Here is a 9767-nt window from a genome sequence, read left to right on the forward strand (position 1 = left end):
TCAGCTCTCCAGGCACAACAAGCAGCTGCAACACCTGCTGAAGCCCGTGAAGCGCATCCAAGAGGAGGAGGCCGAGGGCATCTCTTCTATGGTGGGGGCCCAGAGGATGGGGCTGGGCGTGGGGCGGGGCTGGGCGGGAGATTGGATGGGATGGTATTGGGGGTGTGGCTAGGAGTTGGAGGACATGGCTATGACTCGGGGGCGGGGCTGAGGGCAGAGCTGAGACCTCAGATCCTGGCTGGAATCTGGGATGAGGCTGGGGGCGGGGCCAGGAACTTAGGGCAGACCTGTGACCCAAGGCCTTGGCTTGAACCTGAGCAAAGAGCGAGCTCAGAATTGGGGGGCGGGGCTGAGGACCGGTGGGAGCCGGCTTGGTGGCCAGGGATGTAACCGGGACAGAGGAGTGGGAGCAAGGCTGCGGTGTGGGTCTGGGGCGTCTGGAAGCCTGGAGCAGGATCTAGGGGTGCACCTGGGCAGGACTGTGGAGGGTGCTGACTGTCCTATAGGATTGTCTCCCACTTTGGGGCTGGGTCTGGTCTAGTTGGGGGTCACTCAGTGGGGTGTAGTTCAGAGCTGGGCTCCAGCATGGAGGTGGGGGCGGGCCTGACCTCGGCATCCCCCCCGCCCCCAGCTCAGCCTCAACAACAAGCAGCTGTCACAGATGCTCAAGTCCTCAGCACCGGCACAGGAGGAGGAGGAGGACCCCCTGGCCTACTATGAGAACCACACGTCTCAGATAGAGGTGGGACCCAAGAAGAGCTGGGGGCCGCGAGTGAGGGCTGGGGCCTCGGGGGCCACGGCTCAGATGTGACCAGGTGCCCGTGTGCGTCCAGATCGTGCGGCAGGACCGCAGCATGGAGCAGATCGTGTTCCCGGTGCCCGGCATCTGCCAGTTCCTGACGGAGGAGACCAAGCACCGGCTCTTCACCACCACCGAGCAGGACGAGCAGGGTAGCAAAGTGAGCGACTTCTTCGACCAGTCCTCCTTCCTGCACAACGAGATGGAGTGGCAGCGCAAGCTCCGCAGTGAGGACCCCGCGGGCCGGCAGGAGGGCGGGGGTGGGGGCTGGAGCTGCTCACTGATGCCCCTGATGCCTCCCTCGCCTACTGGTGGGGGTCCCACCCCTGCCCCAAGGAGGGCTCCGATCACGTTTTCCTCCTGAAGTGGGGCCTGGAGCTTGTGCAGGCTCTGCGGCCTGGTATGGGGTGGGCAGGTGGTGTTAATCAGGGGCCCCCCCCTTACCCTGGCCCCGCCACCTCCTCCCCCAGGCATGCCACTCATCTACTGGTTCTCCCGCCGCATGACCCTGTGGGGCAGCATCTCCTTCAACCTGGCGGTTTTTATCAACATCATCATCGCCTTCTTCTACCCCTACGTGGAGGGCGCATCCACAGGTGAGGACGCAGGGCTGGCAGGTGGCGGCCCTGAGCCTTCCATGCTCCCTCCTCTGATGTGAGCTGGCCAGGCTCTGAGGGGACTGGATGCAGAGTGGGGAGAAGCACCCCCTTCACTGGCCTCTGGGTTCTGCACCTCATCACGGGGATGGATAGGGTCCTTGACCTCTGGAGACAGCACACACACATACAAGGCAGAGACCAGTTACGGTAGCAGCAGATGGAGAGGGCCTCCTACCTTAGGCCTCCAGATGCAGGTGTGATGGGCAGGGCCCTACAGCCAGGTGAGCAGGAACTTACAGGGAAGGCTCCCAGAAAGGGGTAGCTTCTTGGGGTCTGTTGGGTGGATGGGCTTGAGCAAGCCGCCCTATCCCTGCTCCCTGGCCCCCAGGTGTGCTGGGCTCCCCCCTCATCTCGCTGCTGTTTTGGATCCTCATCTGCTTCTCCATCGCGGCCCTGTTCACCAAGCGCTATAGCATCCGTCCCCTCATCGTGGCGCTCATCCTGCGCTCCATCTACTACCTGGGCATTGGGCCCACGCTCAACATCCTGGGTGCCCTCAACGTGAGTGCCAGAGGACCCCCACCGCCCACCCCCAACCCCTCCTGGGCTTGTCACGCAGCTGGACCTGAAGCTGGCCTGCTGCTCTGCCCCTTCCCCCTGGTCCCTGTGTTGGGACCCCAAGCTCATTATAGACCTGAGGTTGGGACCACTCTGTGTCTCCTCTTTCCCCTGGACAACTTGGGGCGGCAGGCACTCAGAGCCAGCCAGCCAGGAGCCGCTTTGGAGCACCAGCGTCAGGGCTGCTGGGTTCCCAGTGTGAGTTGTGCGCTGCCCGAAGGCACATTGAGGACATCAAAGGTTTATGTGTTATGACAGTTTCCTGACAGGTAGAAATAAAGTGTCTCGAGCACATGGGGGGTGCCTTTTCCTAACTTACCTAGTCACCGTAAAGGCTAAGGACGGATTTCTCTAACCCGTTCTCCTTTATCTGCATCTCACTTTCTTCCTGGAGCTGGGGACCCAAGGGGCTTCTCCTCTATTCTAGTCCCAGAAGCCCAGATGCATTTCAAGAAGCATTTTCATTAAGGCCATGTTTGCCAGGCTGAGCAGGACCAGCTCAGATCCACTCCCCTGAAGACCCAGCCTTCGCCTCGGCTCTAGCCACTGGCTGGGCCTGGCAACAGGGGTGGAGATTCAGGGTGGGTAGTAGGGCACTGACCCCCATGCCCTGCACTTGCCCACAGCTGACCAACAAGATCGTGTTCGTGGTGAGCTTCGTGGGCAACCGTGGCACCTTCATCCGGGGCTATAAGGCCATGGTCATGGACATGGAGTTCCTGTACCACGTCGGCTACATCCTGACGAGTGTCCTGGGCCTCTTTGCCCATGAGCTCTTCTACAGCATCCTGGTGAGGCTGGGTGGGGCTGGGCAGGGGCAGGGGCAGGCAGCTGGGGCTTCCTGCCAGTTGCTAACAGTTCCCGAGCCCCAGGCCTCTTGCTGCTGGGCTGGGAGGAGTGGATTTCCAGTGTCCTCCTCCGCTGGACCCCAGCCTGGCCTTCAAGGCCCTGATATCTACTCATGGCCCCATCTCCCCTGTACAGTGGGGGTCCAAGCCTGGACTCTTGAGCCAGACCATCTGGGTTTGCATTCCCAGTGTGGCCCCTCCTAGCTGTGTAACTTTGGGCAGGTTTCTTAACTGCCCGTGCCTCAGTTTCCTCATCTATAAAATGAGGATAATTAAAGGCACCTGCCCTCTAGAATAATTGTGAGGATGAAGTGAGCTAACACACAACAGTTGTGTAGAGTGTGTCCTGGCACGTAGCAAGCACACTGTAAGTGCTGGCCATCCTTCTCCTGCTGTGTGTGGTATGCGCTGCCCATTCCACCCTCTAGCCTTCCCCTGGACCTCTCCGTTTCCTGGGCCTTGGAACTCCGGGTTCCTTGGAGACGACGGCCCCAACAGGCCTGCCAGCCTGGTTCCTTCTGCCCAAGAGCAGACGCCGCTGGGGGAGGCGGGGGGAACCACTGGTAGGCAGGTAGCCCGTGGGTCCAGCGGCGGCCCCATCTCTGCCCTGCAGCTCTTTGACCTCATCTACCGCGAAGAGACACTGTTCAATGTCATCAAGAGTGTGACCCGCAACGGCCGCTCCATCCTGCTCACCGCCCTACTGGCCCTCATCCTGGTCTACCTCTTCTCCATTGTTGGCTTCCTCTTCCTCAAGGATGACTTCATTCTCGAGGTCGACCGGCTGCCCGGCAACCACTCCAGAGGTCTGGGGGCACTTCTCCTGGGCGGGCGTGTGGGGATGAGGGGCCTGCACAAGTGGCTGGAGTCGGGACCAGGGCCTGGAAGTGCTTATCCCATCAGGCCCCCTGCCTCAGTTTCTCCTCTTGGGTTCTGGGTGGGGGTCTAGCTCACTGCCTCCCTCTTCCCTGGACAGACTGAGGGAGTGGGAGCGCCTTGGGTCGCTCTTGTTTGAAGACCCCGTGGTTCATGTTAAACTCGGTACTTGTGGGAGCTGCCGGTGCACCAGGGCTAGGGGTGCAGACTCCCCTCCCGGCCCTTGGAGCACAGCCCGGCAGGGGCAGGTACATGGAGACCCTTCACTGTAGCCAGGCAGTGGGGAACTGGTAGGATCAGGGCAGGCTTCCTGGAGGATGTGATGTTGGGGCCAGAGCTGGGGAGATGATGAGGACAGTCCTTGGACCTCCTGATTTTGATCCTGTCCCCTCCAGCCAGCCCCCTGGGGATGCCACATGGAGCTGCCACATTTGTGGACACATGCAGTGGGGACAACATGGACTGTGTCTCAGGGGTCGTGGTGCCCGAGGTCCTGGCAGGTGAGGGCAGTGCGTCCTGGGAGTCAGGTGTGCTGGGGGCAGAGGCAGGTGGCCTGGCCCGGGGCTGAGCACGTGCTCTGCTTGCAGAGGATGAGGAGCTGGACAGCACGGAGCGGGCCTGTGACACCCTGCTCATGTGCATCGTCACCGTCATGAACCACGGGCTGCGCAATGGTGGTGGTGTGGGTGACATTCTCCGCAAGCCCTCCAAGGACGTGAGTGCCCCCTGCCCCCTCCCCAGTCCACGGGGGCCCAGCCCAGCCCTCAGGTCATGGCCGGCAGAGCAGCTTGGCCTCCCTCCATCTTCAGGGTTGCAAGTCCCTGCACCTTTGCGTCCCCTTCTCCCCGCTGTCCCGCCCAGTCCCGTGCGGTTACGGTGTAGCTGAGCTATCCAGGCCCCTGTCCACCCAGGCATCCCCACCGGCTCACTGCAGATGCTCTGAGGAAAGACCTTGGCACCCGGCTTTCCCAGGCTAGGGAAGCCGTGAGTCAGACAGCAGGCGGGTCCCCGGCCACAGCGGCTTCATCTGAGAGGCAGAGCCCTGGCCCGCAGCCAGGGTCAGCAGGGTGGGGAAGCCGGGCTGGCTCTATAAGGAGGCCTCAGGGTTTGGCTCGGGCAGCCCCACGTTCTCAGAATGTCAGTCTGTCCCTAGTGGCACGAGGGTGAGAAGCTGCTCCTTGGCCAGAGGGTTTCTAGAACGAGTGAGACCAGGTGTCCTGAGGGCAGGCAGAGGAGTTCAGAGCTGCTCTTCCCCTAACCGGCAGTCAGGGGCGGGCCATGCCCGCAGGCCTGGCTCCCCACGCCAGACTCCTCGAGGGCCTCGTCCTGGCCGCTGAGTCCTCATCAACACTCAGGGCCTCTGATTGTGATTCTCGTTCTGTGCGGTGAGGCTGGGTCCTCTCTGCCATCTTCAGTGCCCTGGGAGCCAGAGGCCCTTATTCCCTTCAGATGCGGGCTGCTGACCCCAGCCTCCCTGCCTTGCCCCCCCGTAGGAGTCTCTCTTCCCGGCCCGCGTGGTCTATGACCTCCTGTTCTTCTTCATTGTCATCATCATCGTGCTGAACCTCATCTTTGGGGTGATTATCGACACCTTTGCCGACTTGCGCAGTGAGAAGCAGAAGAAGGAAGAAATTCTCAAGACCACGTGCTTCATCTGTGGTGAGGCTGGGCTCCTGCCTGAGGAGGCCATGGCCATCATCGGCCTCAGTCTGGCCCTTCCCAGATTCCTGTGGCCGCCGGGGAGCCCTGCCCTGGGGCCGACGGCTTGGTGGCTGTTCGCTCATCCCAGAACTGGGGAGAACAGGACCCTGCCTGAACTTGGAGTCATAGAAGGGAGTGGGAAAGGGCCTCAGAAATCCTCCCTTTAAACTCTCTGGGTCTCAGATGAGGAACGAGCCTGGTCAGTGGCCTCAAACCTCTGGTCTCAGTCCAGGGCCTTTCTCCCCACCCCCTAGGTATGAAGTGCAGATCCCCTCACAGCCACTGCAGGCAAAGAAGCAGGTGGGCCCCTGTAGGACAGGACCCTCATCCAAGCTTTTCCGGCTCCCCAGCCCCCGGGATCCTGGCGTCTGCTCCCATGGTCCCCTCTGTGCTGCGGCAGGGCGGGGGCTCCATGGCTGTGTGACCGCTGCTTTAAATAGAAGTGACCTAAAGAGCCCAGAGTGGGCTGTCGCCTGCATTCATCAGAACTTTCAGCCCAAGAACAATGTCCCCACTGCATCGGGAGGCCGTGCCTGCCCACCGGGTCTCTTGGAGGCGGGGGAGGGGGTGTACCCTCACCCCCACCTCCTGCCTCCGCAGGTCTGGAGAGGGACAAGTTTGACAACAAGACGGTGTCATTTGAGGAGCACATCAAGTTCGAGCACAACATGTGGAACTACCTGTACTTCATTGTGCTGGTCCGTGTGAAGAACAAGACGGACTACACAGGGCCCGAGAGCTACGTGGCCCAGATGATCAAGGTGTGGGCCCTGGAGGGGGGGGGGGTCAGGACAGCTGTGGACACTTGTTAAGAGGCAGCAGGGGACAAGGAAAAGCTGGAGCCGACCTCGGCTACTCAGGAGCCCCGCCAGCTGCTGTGCTGCAGGGGGGCCTCCGGAAAAGAGCCCCCAGAGGACACGCGTGTTGTCCAGGGCCCGTGGGTGCCTGATGCGAGGTGGCCCTGCTTGTGGCGGCTGCTCAGTGGCCCTTTCTGAGGGGCCTTTTCTAGCTGGGCGAGAGGGAGGGCAGCTTTCTGAAGCCTGGGTGGTCGCAGGCCAAGAGGGCGCCTGGATGAACTTTAAACTGTCAAACTTAGGATAAATCAACCATCACTCCAATGCAGGAATGAAGGGAGTGCAGGCAGTGAGTAATAAAGGTCTGGGAGCATTTAGGGTAAAGGATGCCCATCAGTCCCATCAGACGTAGTGCATCTTTAGATTATTGCACATTAGAGAAAATGCAGCCTAAAAGGAAAGACAGGTGGGGAGGGGGATCTATACGTCTTTTGAGTCTGTATTTGGATTGGTCTTTGAGTGCAGGTATTATCTGTTGATCTGAGAATTCAGAGCTTGCCACAAGGAACCAGAAAGCTGCTTGGTGTCCCCTCCCGCTCTGCCTCTGTCCCGGGAAACGTGGCTTTGCCTCATGTGTCAGATGCCAGCCACCCTCAGCAGAGCCCTGCTCCCTCAACGCACCATGTGTCTGACTCGCATCTTCCTGGGGCGTGGGGCGTGCTGTCTGGGCGGGAGGAAGGAAGGAAGGAAGGAAGGGAGGGAGGAGAGGCAGGGTCTGGGTGCAGAGGCCTGCCTTCCACCGCTCGCAGGGTGTTTGTTAGGAGAGTAAACAGGTGGTGTTGGTACCAGTGGGAGACTCGGGCTAACGGAAATTGGCCTCAGTGCTGTGGCCTCCTCGCCTGCTCAGGGTCACTGCCAGCTCACTCTGGCCCTGGGGAGGACCCAGGTCAATTCAGATTTTCCCGTGACACATCCCTGGGGAGTAATCTGGCCAAGGGTGTGGTAGCAGGCTCCCCCCACACAACTGCTTTTCTAAACAAGGCGGCTGGACCCAAGCTCGCTCACCCCACTGGTGATGTTTTTCAGAACAAGAACCTGGACTGGTTCCCCCGGATGCGGGCCATGTCACTGGTGAGCAACGAGGGGGAGGGGGAGCAGAACGAGATCCGGATTCTTCAGGACAAGCTCAACTCCACCATGAAGCTGGTGTCCCACCTCACTGCCCAGCTCAACGAGCTCAAGGAGCAGGTGTGCCCCTAGCCCTGTCCTGGCAGCACACTGGCAGCCTCAGGGCCTGCCTGGTGGCGTGGGGGAGGGTGTTGGGGCCTTCACGCTCCCCTTTCCTGCTGGCTCCTGTTCTTTTCCCCTCTGTGGAAAGCTAGACGGGGTCGTGGCCCCTATCCTCGCACCTCAGAAAGGCAGGGCTGAGCGGAACCTCGTGCTGGTGTGGGGCCTCCCTTGCTCTAGCGAGTCCCCCTCAGGCGTTGACTGGTGACGGGGAGGGTAAGGCCTCTTTCCGCTTCTCAAGAAAGATCCCCTCTTGCCCAGAGCATCCTCCGCTCCATCTGGCAGTGACTAAATGAAATCGGCAGCCCCTCTTTTAGGTGGGGTGCTTTCCCAGCTGCACCAAATCAGTGGTTTGTGACGCGCTGAGGACAAGGGTTTGGGGCTGACATCCCTGCTACACCCTGGGGGCGCCTCGGCCTGCCGCCAGGGCTGAACCGCAGCTGGGGGGAGGGTGGGCTCTGGGCGGCCTGATCCAACCTGATGGCATCTGTTTAAATCTAGATGACGGAGCAGCGGAAACGCAGGCAACGCCTGGGCTTCGTGGATGTCCAGAACTGCATGAGCCGCTGAGTGGAGCCATGGAAGGCCCGTCAGGCCACATGCGACACTGGAGAGCTGAGAGTGGGAACACCGCCCCTCAAGGCCAGGTGCCCACCCAACCCCCAGCTCCACCTCTGCCAGACCCCGCCCCAGGCCAGCGTAGACTCTGACCAGCCTAGAGGGGAAACTAGAGCTGACAGTCCTGCCCAGACCAAGCTCTTAAAAAAAAACTCAGAAACTCAGTGGGACTCGGCTTACCTTAATGCCTAAGTCCTCTTAAAGGACTATTGCTTTGTCCCTTAAAGCAATGACTGATGTGCCTTTGTACTCCTCCTGGCGGGGGATTAGGAGTGGGGTCTCCTTTTTATTCCAAGCACTACATTTTGGTTACTGCCACCTCTGGAGGGGCGCGGTGATGCTGTCGCTAGTGATTTTAGGGCTTTGTTTGTTATTTAACTTATTCACGGTGCCAGGCTCAGCCCTGGCCAGGGCCGTGCAGCCCCCCTGTGCCTCAGAACTGCCGTGTACAGTGCGTAGACCTCAGTGTCCGAGTCCACGCCACCCCCTCCGCACGGCCCCGGCTGGGCTGGTGACCATAGGCTTGGTCCTGAGACCTGCCTCCTCCTGGGCCTCCTGGGGAAGAGTCACACGCCCAGGTGACAGGGCTGGGGCGTGTTAACAGGGGCTGGTTTTGACTGCTTGTGTTTTCTCCTTTTGGTGTACTGTTTTACAAATCCTTTGGCCCGAGAACTAATATGTTAATTACCGTAAATAAATTAATAAATCTAGTCCGTTAGAAAGGGAGGCTGGCTCCCGTGCTCCCCAGGGGCTGGGGTGGGTGGTAACGTGGCGCTGGCAGAGGACAGAATACGAGCCCTGCCTGCTGGCCTAACCTTGGCCTCTTGGGAGATGCTGAATGCCATCCTGTCTTGCAGCGATTCCGGGACAGAACTGTACTACGGGATAACTGGTTTCTATCATAATCCTATGAATTTTATTTTATGCATTTCAAAACACAGTGAGGAGTCCAGGTACAATGAGGTTAAGAACCCACTTCCACTTCTTCCCAACAAGGGGTGCTGTCGGCCCTGCCCTACCCCTTCTCTCAGCTCTCTTCTTGACAAGAAACCTGAAGTAGGGAATGTAAACGTCTACTGGTAAGAGCTAAGGTTCCGTGGAGTAATAAGGTGACCCTGTGTGTGTCCCCGGCCAGGGTAGGGGGCCTGCCATGTGGCCTCCCACAGAACCTGCCCCGAGTGCTGAAGCCGACTCAAGCTGAGGCCCTGCCTGGCCTGTTGGTAGCTCTACTCTGTCCCTTAAGCCAACTTGGAACATGGCTTTTCTGCAAGGTCAGGGGTAGAGGACTGAGCTCTGGCCTTCTGAGTCAGTGGGGAGGAGGGCCAAGCAGGCTTTTCTCATCCCTCTGTCATACAACTCCTGCTGCTTTCTGTTTGCAACAGGACGCCTTCTTCAGTACTGACCGCTATTTTTGGCTCTCTCCCAGGAGCTCCTACAACAAAAGGGAGCCTGTGAATCTTGCCAGGAGCCAGCCAGACCTCTGTTGGCAGGTGGGGCTCCTGTGGCCGTGCAGGAAGCACCTTGCCCAGAGGCCCCGTCACCTTCCCTTCTCAGGCCCAGACGGAGACCCGCACTTCCTCTCCTGGAGGACATCCTAGCCTGACTGGTGGGCGGGCGGATGCTCAAC

At 60.0% G+C, this 9767-nt stretch overlaps 1 protein-coding gene across 4 annotated transcripts in view; it reads left to right on the forward strand.

Moving 5' to 3' along the window:
- The window catches only part of ITPR3 (inositol 1,4,5-trisphosphate receptor type 3), a 67171-nt gene extending 57419 nt beyond the window's left edge, over positions 1 to 9752 (forward strand). For all 4 annotated transcript variants that reach the window (XM_057554339.1, XM_057554340.1, XM_057554341.1 and 1 more), the window contains 13 exons: positions 5 to 91; positions 632 to 742; positions 834 to 1026; positions 1270 to 1395; positions 1787 to 1959; positions 2643 to 2807; positions 3478 to 3670; positions 4136 to 4240; positions 4328 to 4455; positions 5234 to 5399; positions 6042 to 6202; positions 7322 to 7483; positions 8024 to 9752. In XM_057554339.1, coding sequence (XP_057410322.1) covers positions 5 to 91; positions 632 to 742; positions 834 to 1026; positions 1270 to 1395; positions 1787 to 1959; positions 2643 to 2807; positions 3478 to 3670; positions 4136 to 4240; positions 4328 to 4455; positions 5234 to 5399; positions 6042 to 6202; positions 7322 to 7483; positions 8024 to 8092 — 1839 coding nt within the window. In that variant the 3' untranslated portion in view covers positions 8093 to 9752. The remainder of the gene's footprint in view (positions 1 to 4; positions 92 to 631; positions 743 to 833; positions 1027 to 1269; positions 1396 to 1786; positions 1960 to 2642; positions 2808 to 3477; positions 3671 to 4135; positions 4241 to 4327; positions 4456 to 5233; positions 5400 to 6041; positions 6203 to 7321; positions 7484 to 8023) is intronic.
- The last annotated feature ends 15 nt before the right edge of the window (positions 9753 to 9767 follow it).

Source organism: Balaenoptera acutorostrata, chromosome 10 (genome assembly GCF_949987535.1).
Source record: "Balaenoptera acutorostrata chromosome 10, mBalAcu1.1, whole genome shotgun sequence".
Classification (NCBI taxonomy): Eukaryota; Metazoa; Chordata; class Mammalia; order Artiodactyla; family Balaenopteridae; genus Balaenoptera; species Balaenoptera acutorostrata.